The 24,598-nt window shown below is 45.6% G+C and overlaps 2 protein-coding genes and 1 long non-coding RNA gene across 4 annotated transcripts; 1 reads left to right on the forward strand and 2 right to left on the reverse strand.

The window, feature by feature from the left end:
- Positions 1-8,743: 8,743 nt before the first annotated feature.
- Positions 8,744-12,663, reverse strand: LOC140254404 (uncharacterized). Its single transcript, XR_011904194.1, has 4 exons — positions 12,513-12,663; positions 11,938-12,078; positions 11,307-11,385; positions 8,744-8,867 (listed from the first exon to the last, which is right to left on the reverse strand). It is a non-coding gene; the product is annotated as an uncharacterized lncRNA (long non-coding RNA).
- Positions 12,664-18,081: 5,418 nt separating this feature from the next.
- Positions 18,082-20,842, reverse strand: LOC140254399 (uncharacterized). Of its 2 annotated transcripts, none has more exons than XR_011904193.1 (2): positions 20,756-20,822; positions 18,082-18,894 (listed from the first exon to the last, which is right to left on the reverse strand). XR_011904193.1 is itself a non-coding variant. In XM_072340860.1 (2 exons), the coding sequence occupies exons 1-2, from the start codon at positions 20,828-20,830 to the stop codon at positions 19,280-19,282; spliced, it is 660 nt and encodes a 219-aa protein (XP_072196961.1). In that variant the 5' UTR covers positions 20,831-20,842; the 3' UTR covers positions 19,001-19,279. The 2 variants fall into 2 exon arrangements, 1 of the variants encoding a protein (XP_072196961.1); XM_072340860.1 differs by lacking the exon at positions 18,082-18,894 and adding an exon at positions 19,001-19,864 and having other exon boundaries at positions 20,756-20,842.
- ZNF503 (zinc finger protein 503) lies at positions 19,923-24,182 on the forward strand. The gene is made up of 2 exons (XM_072340859.1): positions 19,923-20,794; positions 21,887-24,182. Exons 1-2 carry the CDS (start codon positions 20,486-20,488, stop codon positions 23,405-23,407), a joined length of 1,830 nt encoding a protein of 609 aa, XP_072196960.1. The 5' UTR covers positions 19,923-20,485; the 3' UTR covers positions 23,408-24,182.
- Positions 24,183-24,598: the final 416 nt, after the last annotated feature.

Raw genomic sequence — 24,598 nt, forward strand, 5'->3', positions numbered from 1 at the left:
GCCTGCTGATCATCAGCCTCTTTTTATAGCATGAATTCTTGATCACTAAGAACTAGCCTCTGGTTTTAGAATACCTGTAGGGCCAAGGTGAGTTTTCCATCCCACTTCCTCATAGCCTCTCCATGGTCATACAGGTAAAACCACAGGATGGTACCTAGCGTGTTCTCAATATATCTTCTCTAGAGCAGAGGAACATGTACTTCTAGTGGATAAAGTACTGGTTTGTACAGATGGAGGAGCCATTGAACCGGTTTCTTTTTCTTCAAGCCGCTGAACCTGTTTCTCCCCAGCTGAGACACAGGCCCAAAGAGCGGAAGACATGGTCTTTACATAGTTAAAGTAGGACAGCCACTTATCCACAGTCTCTGGTTACCTTTCCAGTTCATTCCTGCCAGGGTGCTGGCATACAATGATGGTGCATTCCACACAACTCTCTGCTACATCAGTCACAATGCTGATTGATCAAATGCTGATCACCAACCTCATTTTACAGCAAGGATTCCAGATCATTAAGAAGCTGCCTCCCATTTTTACAATGTATTTTTCACCATCCAACCTGTATTTTTTCATTTGAGCATCACCATCCTGAGTCCTGGCCCTGTACAACCTGAGTCATCAGAATGTTTTCTTCAGTTTTGATCGAGCTGCCTACATAAGTAGGGCTTTAAATGACTAAATTTGCAGTTGAACTATATATATTTGTTTTATTTTATTTTATGGTTGCTTAGAATTTGAAAGTTTTTTGAGGAATCTTTTTTCAGATTGAAATAATTTATAGCACTGGGGCTTAACTCACCTTTGAAATGTCTTTTTTTTTCCTTTTCTTTTTTGGCAGTTTATGTAGACACAAAATATTTTTAAAAACACTTTAAATTATCAAGATTTCACCATACAGTTAGAAGCAGAAACAGGCAGTTCTGTATGCAGCATTCAAAAATGGTTTCATTACAATTTCAGCAATGTATTGCCTAAAACTTCAGTGGTTCTCAACATGAGTTACATACAGGAAAAATAAAACAATAATCCCTCTTTTTCATTTCAACGACAAAAAAATCTTAGCTAACTCACAGAATTCTCCCCCTCTGACCATCAGAAATCTTGACTCAGTCTTTACCCATATAACTCATTAGCTGATGTTCACAAAGAAAACATTGGCTCAAAATAATTGTTAGTAAGTTTCCAATAGAATACAATAGTCAATACAGAATGGATCAATTTAATTTGAAGAGACTGACTGTACCACAGACATTTTTATCTATATTACCAAAGGAAGGGTAACATTTTATTCACACATCTTCTCTTAGAACTGTTTTTAATCCCAAATAGTTAGAGGGGTTGTTTAATGTTCAAACTAATAGATTCAGATGTCTCCCAGGAAAGAGCATTATTAGCACACTCTGCCATGAGACAAACAAGAAGAAAATGAAGATGATGGAACAAAGACAAAACATGACAAAGTACATAGATGAATCTCATTGACAGAGATGAGAAGAAATACAGTAATGATGACTTCATTTTCTATTTCTATTCTAAACTGCTGGAAATTTAAGTTTCCTTTTCCTATCTCCAACCTATTTCTTATATTGCCACTTATGAAGCCATTTAACAGCTAATGATAACTTAAAAGGATTTGAAGAACAAGTTACACATGCATGTGCACTCAATACACTACTGCAACTTTTCTTGTACTATATTGGTATAACAGTATGATACAGTTCTATAAAACTCAAAGTACATCCACATTCTTTTTTTTTTCCCCCTTTCCTCTGCTCCTGAATTAAAATGATAGAGGGATAAGAGTGTTTGGCTTTTTTCCCCCCTTCTATCAGAAGTGAATATCCATAGAGCATGTCTGAAACTCCTATTATACAGCAGCAGTGTGGTATGAGCACAGTGAGGATACAAGGTGACTGTGAACAAACACAGCTTTGACTGAAGTTTGCTCACTCTTTTATTGCAAAGATACCTTGAAGTTCAGCATCACCTGACTTCTTTAGAGAGCTTCACTTTAAAACCTAATTAGTATTCCTCAAAGGTAAATTTCCACATAGGTTTTATAATTCAATATATTATAAGGTAAGAATTTTCAAAACAAAGAACAGCCTAAAAGCTAAGAACACAGAGGGGAAAAAAACATTCATGAAAATTTTACCTATTAATCTGGTTTCCAATGAGGATAATAGCAGTTTTGTCTACCATGGTACAGACCAAATTTAATTAAAATCCATGATGTCACATTATATATCACACTATAGCTTTTAGGCTAGAATTTCATCCAATAAGTGATGTGTTGAACAACTAAAACATAGCAACAATTACTTACACAATTCTCCTTTCTATCCTACAGGAAAAAAAATAAAAAAAAATAAAAAATAAAAAGAGGAAAGAGGGAAGAAAGAAAGAGGGAGGAAGGAGTGTGCACAATCAGAGCTGAGCAAGAAAAAAGATTAAAGCTATAATAAAGTCTAATTTGATGGCACTGTAAATTGCAGTCCCATTATAAATCACAGGTTTGAAGCTTTAAAAGTTATGTGAGGTGTTTTTGTGTTTCAGATCTTCATCACAATATCTGGGGCAGAGACTGCCTGCTGTACAAAGGCAAAACAAAATTTTCCACACAGATTGTAGATGTGTGATTCTACTGCTGAAAAGAGACCACAGACCAGGTATGTTGTCCAATCAGAAGTCAACACAGAACAGGTCAGTATGGAATTACTTCTATATATGAAGGAACAAAGGTTTTACCTCTCTTTTATCCAGTTCCGAAACCAGTTGTAATTGTTCTTTAAACCTTGAGTACCAAATATTTCTGAAGAAATGTATGCAAGTTGCCAACAATGTGGATGACTATGAAAGAGCAGAGCTCACACAAAAGGCACCATCTTCCGCAGTTTGTTAAGCAGAAACTTTTCCCATTACTCATTACTTTCATCCACCCTTCCTTCTGGGTGAGGAAGGTTAAGTACAGTTCAGTTAGCATTAATTCTGCATCATCTGGAGACATCACGAGGAAGAGAACATGCTGATGCACGATGCAAGATGGGAGAGCTGAAAATTGAAAGTTATAGAAGCATATTCTCTGCAAGCAATATACTGTCAACTAATATAGAGAGATAAATTAAAAATTGGAAAAAAAAAAAAAAAAAAAAAAAAAAAAAAAGCAGGCTTTATACCTCTTGAAAATTAAAGGGAAATTGGGATGGTTTAGTTTAATTGCCTCTTCTCAAACCTTCTTGCTGGTGTCTAGTACTTTGCTCTCTTCTTTCACACTCTGCATGCAAACATGCTAACACAGACATCCTTCAAATCCCCTGGCATGTGTAACCTCCTTTTCTAGGAGAGATGAAGCAGAAAGATAACCTAACTGAAGCCTGTGGATTCCATAGTACCTTCCAGTTCTCCAGAATATTTTTGTTCTAAGCTCTATGCTCCTGCATCTAGCACAATTCAGTCAAACAATATTCAGTCCCTCTAGAACTAGAAAGTCATGTATAAGCTAGTTGAAGGATAACAGAGCCCAGTGTAGTTGGCTAGGTATTTTCAGCAAGGATGTGCTTTTTTAGCAAGAAAATGGCACTACTGTGAACAGAAAATATGGGAAAACCTCCAACCTGGGGTCAAGCAGTCCTGGGATGTTAGATTCATTTCAACTTTCCAAACACTCCTTCTTTTGCAAAAGTTTTTCAAGTTCTCAGTAGCACATACTTAGGTAAGCCTTGTTTGGTTTCTTTGGTGAGAAACACAAAACAAATAACAGAGTAAAAACCAAGGGTCTTCCAGTTTATGCTGAAGAGATCATTAGAGACAGACAAGTGCTAAACTGGAAAAAAATCCTGACCTCATTTTGGGATTACAACTTTGACTCCACACACACAAAATTATCTGAAAATATGTTGATATTTGGTGGCAATACTGGCAACCACGCTGCAGTCACAAGAGGAGATTACGTAGCTTCAAATTACTATTGCTTTTGATGGACTGTTAATAATATAATATAAAGCTTTTCATGCTTAGGTTTCTTGCTGGAATCCCAATCAGATGAGCAAAGCTTGAAAGTTATGATCAGCTGATGGTGTTGGGTAACATAAGACTAATTAGGAACAAAGTATTTCAGTCCCAGTTGAGAGATGTTCATATCAGAAAATCTGCATAGAAATATATAGCAGAATTGACATACTTGATTGAATGGCCATAAAGAGTAAAACTGCTTGAAACTCTCTCAGGCTTTTTCTCTAGATCAAGGTTTGATCTGAAGAAAATTATACTCTGAGGTCTTGAGTTTCAAAGTTGATAATTAAATATTTTGTACCAAGAACTTACAACAGAGAACAACAACAACAAAACCCAGCACATGGTTCTGTTTTGTGGTTGTTCTTTTTAATAAAGATTATTCTAGTGCATCTGGGTGACATAATAGCTCATGTGATTATCCAACAAGTTAAATTATTGTGCTACTTTTGGCTCACTTACTAAAGATTCTGTACCTTGTTAGGACAATGCTGAGAGAATTCTGTTACAAAAAGTGAAGGCTAAAAGGGATCTAGTCATGGAAGACACTGTTTTTAATATTTGGTCACATCAGCACTACAAAAATCTTAATACCAGGACAAATAATATATTTCAGGAAGTTAAAATTTTATTATCCATAAAACTTTTGCAAATTAATTGCTTCCCTCTCCTCCCCACTCCCCTGCCCCCATGAAAAACAAGAAAAAAAAGTGTTTGCTTTTGGTGGAGTCACTCAATTTATGTGACAGAACCCAGGAAAAGGGAAGCTGTCATGAATATCGTCATGGATCAGAACTTCAGGACAGAGGAATAAAACAGCTTGCAAAAAAATGAGCTGTTAGAGAACTGGTGCTAACCAACAACAACCACTTTATTCTCAGTTCAAAACTCTTGAGAAATACACACAGCTAATTCTCATGATGAAGGGATAGAAACACACAGAGTCACCAGCCAAGTTTCTAGCATTTTTTCCCAGTTTGTCATCTCCCTTAGAATTCCCTACCAAAACAGAAAAACAGCTATTAGACTGTAACCTTATACCTTCTACTTGAAGACGACTGTTTGTAAATATTTTTCAATCCACCAACCAGTAAGTAACAGAACCTACAAAATTTCACAGCTTTGAGAACCATGCACTGAAGATGAAGTTACGCAGTAGCAGTCAAGGGTAGCCATCATGCGTCTGATGGCTTGCTTAACCTTATGTCAATTCATTAACCACCTATTAAAATATATATGTATAATTTACTAACCATTTTAGGAATTAAAACCTCATTTCCTTTCCTCAAGTACATGCCCTCTGGCCCACATGCTGCTGGCAGTACCCAGTGAGTAGAGGCTTCCCCCAGCCTGGTGGCTCTCTGGTACCCCAGCCATGCCACTGCAGCCATGTAAACTCAAAATCTAGTCCCACTTGTCCTTTAGGTAAAGTAGCCAGGACTCAGGAAGTGAACCCCTTGTGCAAAATCCTGGCTATCTGTGATCTAGTGACTAACCTGGAGGCTTTTCTCCTCTTTCTTTGACCTTCTACTTAAAGGTGACTTAGATATAGGGTTGGGGAAAATAAATAAATAAAAAAAATCACATTAAGCTGCTCATGAAGTAAAGAAAAAAAAAGTACCTCTAACAAAATAACTTCATGGGTGCAACAGTACGGCATTGTTCCGTATGTTACACTGAATTACAAGTTAATAAAAGCTTAAATTCAGTTCTTCCTTACCATTAATTTTTCATTATGAAAAATGCATATGTTAAAACTACAGAACTGTCCACACTGTCACAAACTGAAAGAAGTTCTGACTGCAAGAGAAACACACACTAGAAAATCTTTTCTTACTGAAAAGTTCAAGGTTATCTGTTATATAGTGCTTATTAAAAATAGTTTTGTTTAAGTAAAAAAAGCTAAGAGCAAAACATTCATTGAGAACTTAATAGGTAAATGAACAAAAACAAGACTTTGATAAGTCTACCAAATGATTTTAGAGACTCTATTTTAAGTGTACATGAATATATACATTTTCATCGTACAGGCCCATAAACTTACATACTGAAAATAATATTTTCAAAGTTTCATCTAGAGGGAAATTTTACTAGTGTTCATCTTTTGCTTCTAGAGAATGGAAATACACATTCATTTCCTTCTTCTTTTACTGCCGGTTTCAAATTGTATTCACTATTCAGTATCATAATTTGTCTTCCAGTGGAAAGATTATAAGTAAATGTGTTTGTAGAAATTGTTCAAAATGATTGGTTCTTAGTGTTATTTATATTGGTTATTTTAAAATATAAAGGAAGTTGTACCTAACATTTCTAAAGTGTCATTTGCCTGAAAATTTCACGACATTTTACATCTATTAATCAATTAAGCTTTACTATACCTATCTCAGTTAGGCATGAATATTCCAATTTTACAGCTAGTTACACTGAAAATAGCTCAGAAGGTTAGCTGTCTTGCTAATACTCAAGAAGCGGGATAAAACCCAGGAACTGCAATTGCTGCTCAATGTATAATAAAAAGCAAAATACCTTTTCCCTCTTGAAGAATGGAAAAGGCAAAAATAATGGACAGAAGTTTGAGCTTTTATAGAATTTTTACCTTTTCTTTTTAAACAAAATATTTTGTTACAAACCTGTTAAAGAGATAAGAATATGTAAACGTTCAAGAGATTCCTATGAAAAGTTCCCCATGATGTGGTCCCCTAGAACAAGGGGAAAGTAGTTGTATAGAAGTATACTCTGTACACACCTCACCATCCAAGAAAGATCAAGAGAACTTCAGTTTTGAAGAAGTTTTTTCAGCTGACTACCTCTGAACTTGCTGAGGCCACCTTATGCTTGCTTGAGCACTAAAAATGAAGGTACTCAAATGGCATAGCTGTACAGTACCATATCATGTTAATTCTGGCAATCCTGTTGGTCCAAGGCTACTAGAATATTTTGTTTGTTTGTTTTTAATTTTCTATGCTAGATTTAATATGCAAGTTAGAGAAAAATCATCCTGTTTATCCTGTTTCTGAATTACTGTAGACTGTCACTGATTACAGAATAAAACCATTGTGTTTCCAGGTTCATGTCCCAGATATATTAGTAATCACCACTGGGTAACTTTTCTATATGTTTTCAAGATGAAGATAATGAACTAAAAATCAGCTTATTTAAATGTGCATTTTCACTTTTACCTTGAATTTTAATCCTTTATTTCTTTGAATCCTTTAATTTTATTTAGGAAAAAAAGAAAAAAGAAAAAAAAAAAAGGAAAAAAATAAAAGCTCTACAAGGTTCTTAGGTTTTATCAGACTATAAGTGTTTTTTATATGTGAAGGAAAAATATTCTGCTTTGTTATACTGTGCTTGGTTTTATACTGCCACTCCTCTCAGAGGGCTCAGTGACAAATTATGGTCCTGTAGCATTCTCTCTGTTGCCAACTATTCACCAAATGAGACAGGGATCACACAGAGGTGATACTGTTTGATCTTGATGTTCTATCATCATCAAGACTGTCACTGTGTCTATGCACTAAACAGAGTGAATCAAGATTGCAGAGGCAACCTCCGTTCTGGCACTTCCTCATTTTTCCATGCCTGACTTAGCATGCTTAATGTTCTTTTCATTTACTGTCACTGTAATTGTCATTGAGGTTCTGAGCCAGATACTTTGAGTACATCTATAAGGCCCTTCTATCAGGGAGAAAACCATAGCTCCAAGTCCTATGTACGTAGATGGGCTGATCTCCAAACTGTCTTCACAATCGTCCTTTCCTATCTCCAGCTAAAGGACACCCTAGTGCTCTGCATATATTGTAATCACTTAACCAATGCTTCACGCCTAGAAGGGCTTACAGCTACACTGTAAAAACCATGTTTACCCAATGTATTCAGTTAATTACTTAGTGGCAGATCCCCATGTTCCAGCAGCCTACTAGAGGACACCAAGGATGGTCATAAGACCATGGTGGTGTCAGGTAGTCCCAGCTTCCTCAAGATGGAAATTTGGTTTGGTGTAAAGAAAGTCTGAAGCATCAGATTTTTGTCCCTGCATACCAACTACAGGTTCCTAAGGTCATGAAGTCCTTTATCTGCCCAAAACAAAGCTCCCAAACCAGGCTGCTTGACTTGAAGCATACAAAACAGTTAAAGTGTTTTTATACACATTTCTGTAACAAAAGACACTTTCAGCATTTCAGGTAGAGTAAAAGCACTTAACTTAGTTCACCAATTTGCAAAAGTAAAGTAGATTAAATTATATTAAAAAGGTATTATGACCAAAATGTTATTATTAGAAACCAACACTTTGAAAACAATACCTACTGCAAAAATGTTTTTGTCTACTTCTATAAATTATCCAAGTGTTGTTCCTCATCCATTACTGACAGTAATACCTGAGTGATATGCATTATGCATTAAATATTTTTATAATCATTCAGAACTATTTGTACTAAACAGTGATAGCAGACATTGATTTAAGGTTTAGAAATGTTAAAGTTGATAGCATACCATATGTATCAGAATATCACAGATTAGATTGTAGTAGATATCTTCAGGCAATTTTATTTATGCGGAGCGGAAGGAAAACTAAACATTTTTAATCCAAAAAAAAATCTGCTCATGATTTCACCTAAACTGATAAAAGTCAAGATGTTCATATCTGAACTTGTCACTTGAAGGTGAACTAAGAAATCTTTAGCAGTAAAGGGCAAAGAATCAAAAGCAGGGAAAAAAAAAAAAAAAAAAGGCATAAAAATTTCCTATAACTTCACATTTAGGAAATGAAACATGGAGCCAGTAGTGACTATCTTCTTTGGCTGGAAGTCAAACAGACCTGCATCAACAGCGCTACCACACACTGGCTTTCAGGTAACCTGCACAAAGAATTAGTGGGTGTCTCAATTGCAGAAAGCCAGTCACACAACTGGTATTTCTGCAGAATCAACAGCAAGGATGTGAATGAACTGTTCTCTAATTATTCTGGCAAGGCAGAGGAGGACATTCTGCACTTCATTCTCTAGTGTCATCAGTCTGACGTCTTTATAACCATTAAATTAATTTTCTCTACCTCAGGAGTCTGTTTCGGTTCTTAATCTTGCAAGGATGAAATTCACCCTGCTTTACAAGGTCTGAGAAAGATCCCAGTGCAACAGATCCACACTGAGATCCTAGTGTCTATCCTGAGGATAGATAACTGGATGAATCTCTGGAGGCTGCATTATCCTTTTTTTTCCTCCCCCATTATATTCCACAAGAAAGCATAACTAGGCCTTCCAGGAAGCTGTAGGAGTGTTACTGATGAACATTTTATCTATATGGAAAGACATGCAGGCAAGATAGTGTAAAAGATACCAAACCACCTCTAAGACAAACATTATTCCAAAAGGTGATACTTCTCTTACATATTTTGTTGTTTTTTTTTTTCCCTCCGTCTATATATTATAAACATAAATATAACCAACCCAGGTTAGAGTGTCTTGGCAACTCAAGTTACCTTTCACAGTAAAAGTGTTATTGCTTTCATTAAACCAGCATAAATATATAAATAAAACTACAATAGCGCCACAGGAGAGAACCATATTTCCTTTCTGCACTCCTCTTGGTTACACTAGATTGCACACCCAGAAGCAACCTGAACTAATCTTGTCCTTTACTACTGCAAGTAACTGGAATTTTTCACACCATCTGAATCACAAAAATTTAAAATATTGCCCCCCCCCAAAAAAAAAAAAAAATCAAGGTCAGCTCATTTTCATAACCACAGCTGAGCCCCAAACCAGACATTTTTCATCTTTCTTGTTGCACAAGCAATTTTAAGTGGTACCTTGAAAGAAGCAGATAGTTTTGGCCAAGAATAGCTTCTACTTCTGCTGTAAAGAGCCTGTCAGAGATCCACAGTTGTTTATATGTATGCTGTAGTTATTAATACAGTCTTTAAAAAATCCCATCTACTCCTGATAGTTTTCATGATGAAGGAAAAATGGCATGAGATTCTTACTTTTTTCTCCTCTGGTTTAGTAACACAATTCATTATTAATGATAACAGACATGTTATAGAGCTAATAGACCAGGGAAACCGAATCACCTCTGGGGTATTTTAAATTAGGTTATAATGTTTACTGTCCTCCTTAGATGCCATAATTTGGGTCCAACCACTCTTCTTTCTCATTAACATACTTTGATATTAAAACCTATACTATCTATAAAAGCATCCTACTTAAATTTGGTCTTCCCACTGAGATGGTGATAAAAATGTGGGAATGAAACAATGGGTGATTACTGAACCAAAACAGCTGCTTACCACATTCCAATTCTGTTCATGTAGTAGCTAATGAGAAAATGTTGCCTTTTAGTCCAAGGAGAGAAGAAGCAAGCCCTAACTGAAGTAGCCACAATGCTATTATATTATCTCTGTCTTAAAGCTAGTCAACTGAAGAATACTCTTGCACAGTGTTAATAAATTACATTTCAAAAATGGTGTTTCACTAATTGATTTTACCCTCGTATATTAATAACACTTAAACAAGACCACCAAAGCTATATAATAATGTCATTTGTACCTCTGCCGTACTAACATGAAGATTGTTCACAATTTCAAGGTCACAGGTTAAAAAACCCAACATGTTAAATAAATCTAACAGAAAACCACAAGAACTCAAATATTACAGAAATGTGAGGCATTTGGCACTCAAAGGACCAAAGATACGCCCATCATCACATGCATCTGTTGGTTGTATTACATCATTCCATGAATCTAAAAATTGATGAAGGACTGAGAAACCTGGGAGGAAATTTGTTTCTGGTCAGCAAGTAGCACAAAACATGGCAGTGCTGCTGCAAGCCTTACATGACATAACAGTATTTAACTCTGACAAGAGAGCACAGCACCCTAAGTGATCCTCTTGATTTGACCACTCTGTAATGCAACAAGACACAGCACATTACATTGCAGTATTTCTGTAGGGAATATGAGGTAAAGCTCTTGGCTTTGTTTATGCCATGGTAATATGTTAAAGCATTTATTATTTTATTCTCATTAAAACTCCTAGCAATTGATAACTAAATAGCAGGATTCCACTTTACAGATAAACAAAAAGCCACAGAGTAAAGCTGCACACTTAATGGTAAGCCTAGAATTGGAATATAAGAGTTGCTAACTCTGTCTGGTCCCTGTTCTTCTGTGGCCACAATTTAATAAGTTTACTTGAACAGACCACTTATTTACTGTAAGGACTTGTGACCTTGGCCAGGATCCTGTTGTCTTTAATCTCTGTTCCTGACACTAAAGGTACATTTATCAGAGCTCGGAGTACCTGAATGAAGCTGGTCAGGAAACAAACTCTTCGCACTCCCATAGTTCAGCCTTGCTTTGTCATCCATTGAGCATTTGAACTTTCCATGAATGAAAAAGAAACAAAGAAAATAAATAAATAATATATATATGTATGTTAAAGATGGGAAATAAATTACTTAAAGGGTAACCCTCTAATCAGTTAAAGAAAACCAAAACAGATAATTAGATAATGTAGGCTGTGGCCTTTGTGCTTTTTACTCTTAGTCTCTTTCAAATCCTTTAACTTTTGGAGGAACAAGCAGCCTTCACAAAGAGGGCTACCTCCAGCTGCCTTTTACAATGCAAAGTTCACTCACCCTCTCAGGCATTGGTGCTTTCTATAAAACTCATATTCCAAAAACTTGCCAGAGAAAACACTGAGTATGCAAAAACCACACAAATACATGAAACTTCAAAGAACAGTTAGTCACAATTCAGCCCTTCTTTGGGTGGTGAGAGCTCTGACCAAAAATAAATGCTGCTACAGTCTCCCAACTTTTATTAATTAATTTGTTTGTTTTTTAAGGTGGGAAACTTTGTAAGCAGATTTTATAACATTGGCCCATAGGAAATCTTCACCCTTTAGACATTTGGTAGGTTTTTAAACTCACCTTGCGACTAACTCACTTTGTCTCATATTTCCTAACATGCAGCGTTGTTTTCTCCTTCTCCTTTTCTCTCCCCACCACCAGGTAAGCCACACAGCATAACAGCAAGCAAGGAGGTGAGATTCCGGTTGGAATGATGTAATGCTGAAAATTAAATTTACACACAACTGTTCAGAGTCTGGGTCACAGCTGGGTCACCTCTCCGAGTGGGAGGCAATCCGGCAAGAAGCACAGGATAATGATTTCTCTATGCCGAGGCCCATTTCATGAAATATAGCACAAGGCTCTACCTCGATATCTGAATCTAATCTGATTCAATGTGTGTAACTATCAGGACCAGTAAGGGGTTATATCATTTCGCTATATGCTATGCTATGTCTCCTTTTCCTTTGAACCTACTCACATCTAGATATGAGCTTTCCAATATCTGAACTCTTACCCAGAGATAGTGGGTTAGATAAGGGCTGGTTGGCTAGGGCTTTTTACTGAACACAACACATTACTTAGAGATAAAGGAGGAAAGAAAGCCACACACACACACACACCATCACCACTTCCACCAAATCTGAAGCACTTGCTTGTTTCTTGAACAAAGAGAGGGTTGTCCCGGTTGCTCCTGAGCATCATCCTACGACCAAGGTTATTATTTTTCCAGCCGTATTCATCCAGAGCGCTCACTTCCTTCCAAGTAAGGCTACCACAGCCCTCCACGTCCCCAGGACAATTTATCTCTAACAGCCTCCAACTGGGCTCCTCCTAGAGGTGTCGGGAAGTGCCTACACCTGGCCTTCAGGGCAGGCATGGGATCATCACAGCTCTTTAAACTGCTGGGTTGGGCTTTGCAGAACACCTGTAAGACAAAGGCGCAGCCACGTCGGAAGGCGAATCATCCGCAGCCTCTCCCCCCCTCAGAGCCCGTCCCTGGGCCTCTGCAGCACGCGGGCTGACAGCCCCAGCACCGGGAGAGCGGCTGTCAGGGCCGCTTTGCATGAGGCACACGCAGCTCCTGCCCTGCGAAGCCCTAATGTGTTGATTTACGGAGTCCTCTCGGCTGACATGGGAAAATGAGTCTGGTCATGGTTGATTTAACATTTTATGGGCAAAGAGTCAGCCTGCTATAGTAAGTTTGGACTGCCGCGAACATTTTACACGTTTACACGCAAGTCCACGGGAGAAAATATTCAAGCTACTAAGTGATGTTGATGCCCGCCTCTCTTGAGCTCCGTCGAAAATAACAAAGACCCCAGTGAAACACATGCAGAGGTGCTGCACGCCCCGGGACGAGCGCTCAGGCTGAGCTGCAGGCTCCGGAGGGCAGACGCGGCTGGAGCCGGAGAAGCCCCTGGCAGAGCGCAGCGGGGCGGCTGCGGCAGCGCCCGCATGGAGACACGGGACCGCGGCGGCGCGTCCTGCTCAGTACTGCGACCCCGGCCCACTCCGGTGCCTCCCGCTACCGGGCTCTGATCCCCCCGTCCCCGCGGCTCCCGGCTCTGCTGGGGGCGGGCGCAGGCGGCGGGCGGGGCGCGGGATGAGGCGGGGGCTCCGCCCGCCCCGGCGGAAGTGGCGCCGGCCGGGGACTGCCAGGAGGCTCGGGGTGGCGGATCCAGTCCGCGTCCCTTCCCTCGTGCTGTCAGAGGAGCTTCCCCGGACCCGGCGTCCGGCACCTCCGGGGCCCCCGGCAGCCTCGGCACCCGCTCGGGGAGCTCCGTACCCGCAAGACTGAGCGCTGCCGGCCGGGAAATGCGTCCTGCATATAATGCTCGGGGGGTGCACCCGCGAGTGGCTCCGCACCCGAAGTGGGGGGGTGGTGGTGGGGGAAATGCGTTCGTCTGCGAGGGGTGCCAGCAGAAAGACGAGTGTTTCTTTCATTAACCTAGCAGTAATTGCCGAAAGACTCCCTTTTTGCCTGCCGCACATAATCAAAAGCGAGTATCTGTATGTGGCACTGACAAAATCAGTAAAACTTCACCTTCGACTTTATTGATCGGAGCAGACAGGCAGAGTTTTCTATGGTGTTCAATTTAGGGAATTAAAAAAAATCACTCCGCTAACAGCATTCGGTACATTTCTAACCCATATGTCACCTCGGTGCTTTAAATAATTATATTTGCATGCAGGGAGTGATTCATAAATATGTCAGGGTTGTGAAATATAGGCAGGCATTTCAAACTTTCTATTTAAAAAACATGAATTATGGCCACGAAAAATGTGTTCCCATTTAAGGGTGATACGAAGTATTTGGTGTCTAGTACGGAGGCCCATCCATCATATAGACAATAAAGAGAGTTTTTGCCTGACGTTGGAAATTTATGGTTGCCCTTCTCTGCCCTAATAACTCAAGCATTGTGTCAGCCCGTGACAGCCTTTGCAGAAAAACAGCAACCCTGTTATCAATCAAAAAGCCCTTTTACATTTTTAGCAAAACTCTGATCATCCAGACACCCTTTTAATGTATATATTACATCATTATAGATCATTCTGCACTTTTACTGCAACTCAACAAAATGATCCATCACTCTGGGACAGTCCTGATGAACGCTGATGTAAATTATTTGCACGTCGCTAGTACAGTACCAAATGAAAAATGTACTTTAGGTGGAATTAATTTTCAGGTGTAAAAAGCTAAAGATGAAAGCGGTTGGGATTAGAAGAGCCCTAAATGCATCATTAGGGATGACCGAAAACAAGCTAGCAGTTATTAAAATTGAGATTATTTTAACCTTTTCGGATCGGAGACCTCGGCTGTTTCAAGAAGATGGCAAAGACGTACCGCTTGCTCGCTTCCCCCCGCCCCCACCCGGCCATGCCCATCTCGGAATTACTTCGAGGATTATTGTTCATTTGTCACTCGGGCTGTCGGATGAGGTTAATTATTGGGGTGCCCGTGCCTTTTCCAGCCACAGCCCTCCAACTTTGCGGCGCTCAGAAAAAGGCGCTGCTCCTAACGACGCTGCATCTGGCCGATCTGCACAGTTTCCATAACAAAGTTGTCAATAAACACTCCGCACGTCTGGGAGCCTGGGGGAGGAAGCTCGGGATCGCCTTCATTGCGCGCTGCACTTTGCGGCGCTGCGCCAACCGGCTCCGGGCGCTGCCCGGGTCAGCCTCTCCCGGAGCCCTGGCTGGGATGAGCACGAAGGCATGCGGACGAGCTGTGGGACTCAAGGGTCAGAGCAAGGTGCCACAGAAGCTGAAGCTTCGCTCCCACAAGCCAGGCAGCGAGCGCCAGCTCAATTACACGTGCGCCGATTAGGGAACGTGCTGTCTCGCTTTCGGCTGCTTGTTTAAATCGCAGCACATTGCACAACGTGAAATGCAACCGAGGATGTCGGTGCTCCTGGCAGGAGCCGTGCCCTGCCCGTGCCGCACCACCGGAGCCGCCTGGCTCTGCTCTCGCCCGCTCCCTCCAGAAAGTTCCCTCAGGGCGGATTTGAAACGAGAGCTGTTCTTCCAGACAACACCTGGAACACAACAGAGGGCACTGCTGGAAAACACCCTTGGTGAAAGGGCTTCAGCACGGGGTTAAAACCTTCACACTCATACACGAAACTCCCAACATCAATAAAGAAATCTATCAAATAGCTTAAAAGGAAAAGGGCTTTATTGGGTGTGTTCGTAGCTTCCTTCTCTCCTGGCGTGACAAAGAGAAGAAAACCGGTCGAATTCCTTTGAAAGCATTTAAGAGAAGGTCCGTTTCCGGAAGGAAGAAGCAAACAAACAAACAGAAAAGCGATTTTCTGCTCGTTTTGCAAAAATATCATTGGGAAGGAAAAAAAAATAGAAAAAGAGGGAAAAATAAAAGTATTGTGCACTTAAACGTGACTGTTATTTTGAAGATGGCTCCAAATTTATCCTCGCTTATAAGACGATTACCTACATGTCACGCAGAGCAAAATATATCTTTCTCATATATATTAGGAAAGTAATTACAATCATAAGGGTAAATATTTTCAAGCGCTATGCAAACAGAGGAGAGGTTTGGAAATCCTCTTTTCTGTTGGCAGGCATTCAGGGCAGAGATTGGACAACAAGAAATGCCCCATGCTTCGGCCGGGTACCTGTGCTGATGTGTCAGCTGTTATCTGAGTGCCCCCACACTCACATGGGGGAAAAAATGAAAACTGAAGGAAAAAATAAGAAGAAAACCAGTCAGTCCCTTCCCAAATGTGTGAATTCGTGGTGCGGTATTCCCGACACACCAGAATGTTCTTTATCAGAAGTATTATCATTTTTGAAAGGGGAAAAAATAATGAAAGGAGACGCATCGTTCACAAAAACCCACCGCAGCGCACGGTACCTCTGTAGGAGCAGTGCGGCGGGTGGGGAAGAGCCAGCACTCCTAAAGCAAAGGAAACTGGTGCCCAGGACAGACAGGTAGTTGTGTTGTGCACAGAAATACAGCACAGGGACAACTCAGCAACCGGGTTTTGGTTAATTAAAAGCTGAACCTTGTTCCGAAGCGATAGAAAAGAGAAGGGGGTGGAAAGGAAGGGGGGGAAAAAAAATCTCAAGGGCCTGTAGGGCAGTCGCTGTTCAGTTTATAAGACCAAAAAAGCCCTTTCCCAGCGTGATGTACAGAACCTGACGCTGAAATGGCAAGGGAGAGAGCCAGCAGGGCTGGTGCCGAGCTGCTGCAGTTCCCTCTCCCGGGAGAAGGCTCGCTCCGGGTTTTTGGGTGATCCCGACCAGGCTTTGCAGCTCGCCAGCCTGACCTGTCAAGCGGATTATTTTAGAGGGAGATTAATAGGGGAGGCGGGCTGCAATAATAATCGTTTTGTTTGATGTGACAACTTTGATAGGCGTTGATTTACTTACAAACTGATAGGCTTTTAATTGAGCGCCTCCATCCAGCTTGAGATGAAAGGAAAACCGCATTGAAAAGCTGCCCGAGTGCCCTCGAGCCTCAATACTGATTAGCCATCTCGACAGTGAATAGTTCAAGGCATTTTCAAACTTTTTTTCCTCTCTCGGTCTCGCTCTCCTCTCCTCCTCAAATATCTGCCAGCCCACTCCTTTTTAAGAGAAAATAAATCATTTCCATTGTGTGCAAATAAAATCGACTTGACATGCTTGCCAATAGCTGGTAGGTAAAGGAAAGTGTGGACTGGCACTTGTTAATTAATTCCTCCTTTGCTCTCTCCCCCCCCCCCCCCCCTTTTTTTTTTTAAGTTACAATTTTCCTTTGTAAGACCAGGAAGACGGGTTTCAACCCTCAGGGGGTTTGTTTGTTTGTTTGTTTTTGTTTTTTGTTTTTATTATTATTATCATTAAAGAAGAATAAAAGCTACAGCCACCCAAACTTCAACAAGACTACACAAGTAAACACCCAACAGCAAGCCGGCTGCGCGGATTCATTAAACGAGGATGCCTCGCAAGGTAACGAGCAGGACGGAGTCCGTCTTCCTCAGCCGGGAGCGGAGAGAGCCGCCAGCCCCGCAGTGCTCCGCAGCGCTCCGCAGCGCAGCTCGGCGACGGGACTCCGCTTCGAGCCGCGCACTGCGCGCGTTGGGAGAGGGAAGAGCTGCAACAACTCATAAAGGCATCTGGAGGGCGAGGGTAGGGGATGGCTCGGCATTTGTTTTATTATTATTATTATTATTATTTTACAACCTTCTACATAAGAAGTTTACAGTGCTGAGTGTGTTTTAATCCTCATTTCAAAGGCTCAGGAAAAAAAAAAAAAAAAAAAAAAAAACAGAAAGAAAAAAGAAAAAGAAGAAAAGCTGTCTTCTGAAGTTACTAATTGAATTACCTTCCGACGCTTCTACCTCAGCCCGAGAGTTCGGGGTTCGCGCTGCTCCCCGCCCGTCCCCGCTCCCCTCGGTGCGCGGTGCCGTGCGCGCAGAGCGGGCATCGCCCTCGCTTCGCTGCCCCGATTCCGAGGGCCCTCCCGAAGTCCCCGCACCTCCGCCGGGCCGGGAGGGAAGGGAGAGGGGAGGGGAGCTGCCCGCAGCTGACTCTGCCTTAGGACAATTAATCTTTAGGCTTTCACCCTGGGAGGCAGGATAAATACAACGAGAAAACAGATAGGAGTCTCTCTGGTCCTGTAAGGAAAACAGCTGTTCCAAGCACTTTAATGCAAATGAACACAAATGAAGGTTTCAGCTTTTTTTTTTTTTTTTTTTTTTCCTCCTTTTTTTTTTTTTTCCTTCTCTTCCAGAGTTTTACTGCACTCCATTTATCAATTGGACTTGACAACAAAAGAAAGAACGGGGGGAAAACCTGGGGCAGATTCAAGTCACTTCCACTCTGTATGAAGGAAGGGGGAGTTCCTTACGGGCACGGTGCGGGTTGTCAGTCCCGCTGCAGCAGCAGCTTTTGTGCGATGCTTCTCCCTCTGCCCCCCGATCCTATAACTGTCACGGCCTCAGAAGAACACAGCGGGCACAGAGACATGGAAGCCCGGCTCTGCCTCGCACCGACACGTTCCGGCGACACGCTCCGCGCTTCCAAAGAACACACAGAAATTTAAAAGTTTGTTAAAATCCTCTTTCTAGGAGGAGAGGGCAGTTCCGAGTATCGCCCCGTTCTATCCAACGTGACAGCGGTTCAATAAAAGCCACCGGAGATGCTGACCTGGGTACGGGACCAACAGAGCACCGTTCTGGGGGCGGGGAGGGCGGTCGGAGAAAGGCGGCCCGTGGAGAGAGGGCCGCTGGGGGCTGCCCGGCACGGGGCCCGGAGGTGGATGTGCGGGGAAGGAGAAGGTAAAGGCGAAGGACGGGGTGCGGAGGGGCCGAGAGCGAGCAGTCCTTCCCCACGCCCACCCCTCCCGGAGCGGCGCCTGTTCTGGTCGGAGTCCAGGTCAGGAATTGGCCGCGACCCCTGAAGCACTTGCCTTGTTCTTCACTTGTCAAACGTGTTTTATCTCTAAGTGACCTTTTTGTTAATGTTGTAGATTGTGTGGGCCACCATGTCAGATCCGGAAACAAAAGTAAAAGATTGATTAACGCGTTTTGCCTGTGGAAAAAAAATAAATAAATAAAATAAAGAAAAACGTTACAGGATGAGGAGCTGAGGAAGAGTGGGACGGGAAGTACAAAGGGGAGAGCAGCGGGCGGCACGGGGAGCGGTAGAAGGGCCGCAGGCAGCGCTCACTCACGCTGCGCCCCCGGAGCGGCGCAGGCGGCCCCCAGCGAGGCCGGGGCGTGGGGCGCACGTCCGCCCGCTCCCGGGTGCGGCGTCGGGGCCGAGACGGCCGCTGCGGTGGTGGGAAGGGGACAGCGGCCCCACCGCCCGTTTCCAGCAGAAAGACGAGTTCCTGCTCTCCGCCGCGGAGCCGCTCGCTCCCGCTCTGTTTTCCTTCCTCCCTCTCTCTCCCCCTGGAGTCACACCAGGCTTGTAATCAGCAACAAAAGCTGACATAAATCAGGGCGGATTGGCAGGGCTGACAAGCCACTGACGGATGGCGGCGGGGAGCGCTGACAGCTGACGGCGGGGCGGGGACCCGCGCGGCGCGGCGCGGCGGGCGCTGCGTGACAGTGCGCGACGCCGCCGCCGTGATTTCCGCGCCGCCGCAGGCCGCGCCGCAGCGCTCCGGCTCACGCCCGCCGCGGGCAGGGCCGCCGCTCTGCAGGTTCTCGTCCGCGCCTGTCCCCGCGCCGTCGGCCGGGAGGGGCGGAAAGCGGCCCGCGCCCTTCCCCGGGGCCCGGCGGGGGCGACGGAGCCGCACCGGGGAAAGGGGAGTGGGGACGAGGGACGGGCCCGGGCGCTGCGCGGCGCGGACGGGCGGCGGAGGGCCGCGATCGGGAGGTTGCCGTGTCGGGGCCGTTCTCAGGGTCGGAGGGGTCCCGCGGCTGCCTCCTTCCCGGCTGGCGCCCGTCGGTCCGCGGCCGCCTCTGTCGCCGCCCGGGGAAGGCGCGCTGGCCGCGGAGGAAGAAAAACGTTCGCGGCGCGTGATGTGAAACACAGAATTAACGCCCAGCCCGTCCTGGGAGCGCAAACAAGGAAGGAGGGGAGGGGAGAGGGGAGGCGGACGAGAAAGGGAAAAAAAAAAAAAAAAAAAAAAAAAAAAAGAAAGAGCGAGAGCCCATTAAAAACAGAGAAAAAAAGCCCCAGAAAAGGGAACGTCACATCCCCTTGACCCTCCAATCACCTCGGGGTCCCATTTGATTGGAAGGCGGCAAAGGCTTTAATCTCAGACTAATTCAGCTGCTTTTGAAGTGAGTTTCTCCGCCAGACCCCGGGCTGGATGGGCAGCGGCTCGCAGCACAACTGAGCGCGGAGCCGAGCGCTCCGCCCGCCCCGCGCCGCAGCCGGGAGCCGAGAGCGGCCGGGCACGGCGCAGCCGCCCGCGCCCCCCGCCCCTCGCAGCGCACGGATTACTCGGCTTTTTTTCCTCCTCTTTCTCTCCGGCCGGCTCCCCCTTCCCCCCCCTCCCCCCCTCCCCACCCACGCCCTCCCCGCCAGCGAGAGCCGCGGGACATTTTATGTTTGTTTTCCTCCTCGGGGGGCGTGTGGATTTTTTCCCTTCTCGCCCGCAGAAAGCGAGCGAGCGTTTCCGAGTGCGAGCGGCGCGACTTGCCCCAGTTTTCATGCGAGGTTTTGGGTCATGATCACATCGCCCTCGCTTTCTGCTCTCAGAAGTAGTAAGCGCAGCAGCAGCCTGAGCGAGCCCGGAGGCAGCCCCCGCCGCAGCCGCAGCGCCGCCGACCTCAGTGCCGGGCCGACCGGGCACGCTGGGAGCCCCGGCAGCGCCGCCGCCAAGCCCTGCTTCCACGCCGTCCCCCCCTCGGACCCGCTGCGCCAAGCCAACCGTCTGCCCATCAAGGTGCTGAAAATGCTCACGGCGCGGACCGGCCACATCCTACACCCCGAGTACCTGCAGCCTCTCCCCTCCACGCCCGTCAGTCCCATCGAGGTAAGCAGCCCCGGCCCCACCGTGCCCGCCCCGCATGGCGGCTGCCCCGCGCCCGCTCCGCTCCGGGTCGCTCTCGCACCGAGAACGGGCGCCTTTGATCTTAGTGCGAGGAGCTGCGCGTGGTCGTCTATTCCATGTTTACTCGGCTTCCTGGCGATTCCTTTTTGAATAAACTTTCATTTTTGCTCTTTTGATATTTTTTACTCTTTTTATGTTTTCTTACATATGTGTGTGTGTATATACATACATATATATAATTATTATTTATTTGCTTATTTATTTTGAGAGAGAGAGAGGAGCGATGGGTGGAAGGAAGCGCCCTGCTCCGGGGTCACGATCCGGCCACGCCGCTCTCGCAGCGGCCGGGCGTTGCGGGGGGTGTTCGGGCACGGGCTCGGCGCGACGCGGGGCGGCTATGGCGGCACTTGGCCCTCCGCCTTCGCCGTCTTTTGGGGGCTTCGGGGCCCCGCTCGCCCTTTCTCCCCGCTGTCGGGGCCCCTCACTGTTTTAGGGAGCGAACCTCGAAATGGAGAGGGTGGTGGGAAGGGTGTGTCCGTGGGAATGAATGATTTCACTGAGGTCTCTGCGGAGCGAAGCGCCGCTCTCCCCCGGAGCCCAGCTCGTCCGGGCTCTGTTTATAAATAGCGGCCGCGGTCAGGGCGCAGAAATGCGGCAGCCGACGTGGCCCGAGGGCTCCCCCACTCCGGAGGCGGGGGTCTGCGTGGGCTGGGCGCTGCCCGGTGGGCGCTGGGCGGCCGAGGGGGTGCTCGCACGGCTCCAGCGAGCCCAAGCCCTCTTTAAAGGCTTTGTGGAAAATGGTGCATGCAGGGGAGGGGGCTGTCAGGGTGATGAATGCTCACGAAATCGTTCATCACTTCCAGGCTGTCCCCTGCAAAAACGTGCGGGACAAGAGACCTACTAGGTACACTCGGGGCTTTTTGGTTTTTCTTTTTTCTTTTTTTCTTTCTTTATCTTTTTTTTTTTTTTTTCCTCTTTTTTTTTTTTTTTTTCTTTTTCTTTTTTTTTTTTTTTCTTTTTCCTTGAGTGGACTCCCCCATTAAACCTCTGTCGTTGTGTGTCTAATTCCTGCAGCTGGATGCGAAGAAAAGCCCCCTGGCTCTTTTGGCACAAACTTGCTCGCAGATAGGAAAGCCGGACCCGTCCCCTTCCTCCAAACTCTCCTCGGTCACCTCCAATGGCTCCGGAGGCGACAAGGACTCCAAGTCGGGCCCCCTGAAGCTCAGCGACATCGGCGTGGAGGACAAGTCGAGCTTCAAGCCCTACTCCAAACCGGGCGCGGAGAAGAAGGAGCCGGGGGCGGCGGGCTGCGCGGGCACCCCCGCGGCGGGGGTCGCGGCCGGGGAGAAGTCGGGATTCCGGGTGCCGAGCGCCACCTGCCAGCCGTTCACCCCAAGGACAGGCAGCCCCAACTCCAGCGCCTCCGCCTGCTCGCCCGGGCTGCTGCCGGCCGAGGGCAAAGGCGGGGAGGAAAAGAAGGACTCGGAGAGCTGCGGCAAGAGCGGCGGCTCCGGCGCGGAGGGCGGCCCGGGTTCCGCCGGCATCGGCCACGGCCGGATTAGCGTGAGCTGCGCCGGGATTAACGTGGAGGTCAACCAGCACCAGGAGAGCGCGCCGGGCTCCAAGCCCATCGCCTCGGACTCCGCCTCCTCCTGCAGCAGCACCACCGCCACCTCCTCCGCCTCCGTGCTGGGCTCCGGCCTCGTGGCCCCCGTCTCCCCCTACAAGCCGGGCCAGACAGTCTTCCCGCTGCCTCCGGCGGGCATGAGCTACCCGGGGACGCTGGCCGGAGCGTACGCGGGCTACCCGCCGCAGTTCCTGCCGCACGGCGTGGCGCTGGACCCCACCAAATCCTCCAGCCTGGTGGGGGCCCAGCTGGCGGCCGCGGGCAGCCTGGGCTGCAGCAAGCCGGCCGGCTCCAGCCCGCTGGCGGGCGCGTCGCCGCCGTCGGTGATGACGGCCAGCTTGTGCCGAGACCCGTACTGCCTGAGCTACCACTGCGCCAGCCACCTGGCCGGCGCCGCCGGCGCCTCCTGCGCCCACGACCAGGCCCTCAAGTCCGGATACCCCCTGGTGTACCCCACGCACCCCCTGCACGGCGTGCACTCATCGCTGACCGGTGCCACGCCGCCCTCGCTGGCCGGCCACCCCCTGTACCCCTACGGCTTCATGCTCCCCAACGACCCCCAGCCGCACATCTGCAACTGGGTGTCTGCCAACGGACCCTGCGACAAGCGCTTCGCCACCTCGGAGGAGCTGCTTAGCCACTTGCGGACCCATACTGCCTTTCCGGGCACCGATAAACTTCTCTCCAGCTACCCCAGCTCCTCGTCGCTGGCTAGCGCGGCGGCCGCGGCCATGGCGTGCCACATGCACATCCCCACCACGGGCGCCCCGGGCAGCCCGGGCACGCTGGCGCTGCGCAGCCCGCACCACGCTCTGGGACTCGGCAGCCGCTACCACCCGTACTCCAAGAGCCCGCTGCCCACCCCCGGCGCGCCAGTGCCCGTGCCCGCCGCCACGGGACCCTACTACTCCCCTTACGCACTGTATGGGCAGAGACTCACCACAGCCTCGGCACTGGGCTACCAGTGAGCGGCGCGATGGGTGGGAGGGGGAGGGAGGGAGGGATGGAGCCCTCCGAACTCGGTGGAAGTCGGCAAGGAAAAAAAACAAAAAACAAAAACAAAACCCCACAAAACAGAAACGGGACTTTTTATACAATAGTGTTCATCTGAGGACTGGATCCGTGAGCACTGTATTTATTTATGTTAGCTTCAAGCGGGACAACGAATCATAAAGTGCATTACTTAACTGAGCTCAATAGGTAAAAGTGGAACACCCATTGTAGAATATAAATAAAAAGATAGAGGTCTTCTCTTTAATGTTACTTTAAAATTGCTATGATTGTATCGTACGTTCTTATTTAATGTCTCATTGAAACAACAACAAAAAAAATTTACATGCATGTTTGTTACTAAAAAAAAAAACAACTCGCAATTTGTCAGTTATAATTTCAAATTGCAATTATTTTTAAGGTGTATTACCCTTGAAAGAGAATTGGTATTTTTTTGTATGTATTCTGGAAGAAAAACAAAAACGATTCTATTCCAAAAACCTCATTTGCCTTATTTTGTTCTTTAAAAGGAACACTTAACTATTTTTAATTTTTAAGTCCACCCTGTAACGAGGGTTAAGTAAGGTTTACGTCATGTACTAAAATAGACAATGTATCGCTTTAAAGATTAAAATTCCGTATATTTGATGTATTAAAAGGTTTTACTTTTTTTTTAATTTTTTTTTAATATTTTTTTTTTCTCCATACTCTTGGATTCTGTTATAAACCCGAGTAGGTCTTGGAGGGAGGCGGTCGCTACTTTCTCCTTCAGCGTTTATTCAATTTGAATTAAAAATTATAAAAGAAAAGAAAGAAAAATAAGGTTTTTAAAAATGATTATTATTATTGCAACCCCAGGGCTCTCAAAAAAAAAAAAAAAAAAAAAGACAAAAAGGTTTTTTTTTTTATTGCTTTTTTTTTTAATCTTTTTTTTTACCCCCTTCAGTAGAGTTGGTGGGCACGGAGCGGGCAGGCTGAGGCTCGCTCATATCTCTGCCCCTTTCCGGAGGAAAATGAACTTTTCTTTTCTCTCAAAAGAGCATTTTACTGTGAAAACCGTTTTCTTTTCCATGCGAGCTTCAATTAACAGGCGGCGTTCTTTCCCTAGGAAAAGACGGGGGGAAGGCAGCACTGTTGGTAAAAGAGTAAGAAGATTATCCGAAAGCTTT

Source organism: Excalfactoria chinensis, chromosome 6, assembly GCF_039878825.1.
Source record: "Excalfactoria chinensis isolate bCotChi1 chromosome 6, bCotChi1.hap2, whole genome shotgun sequence".
In the NCBI taxonomy this organism is placed as follows: domain Eukaryota; kingdom Metazoa; phylum Chordata; class Aves; order Galliformes; family Phasianidae; genus Excalfactoria; species Excalfactoria chinensis.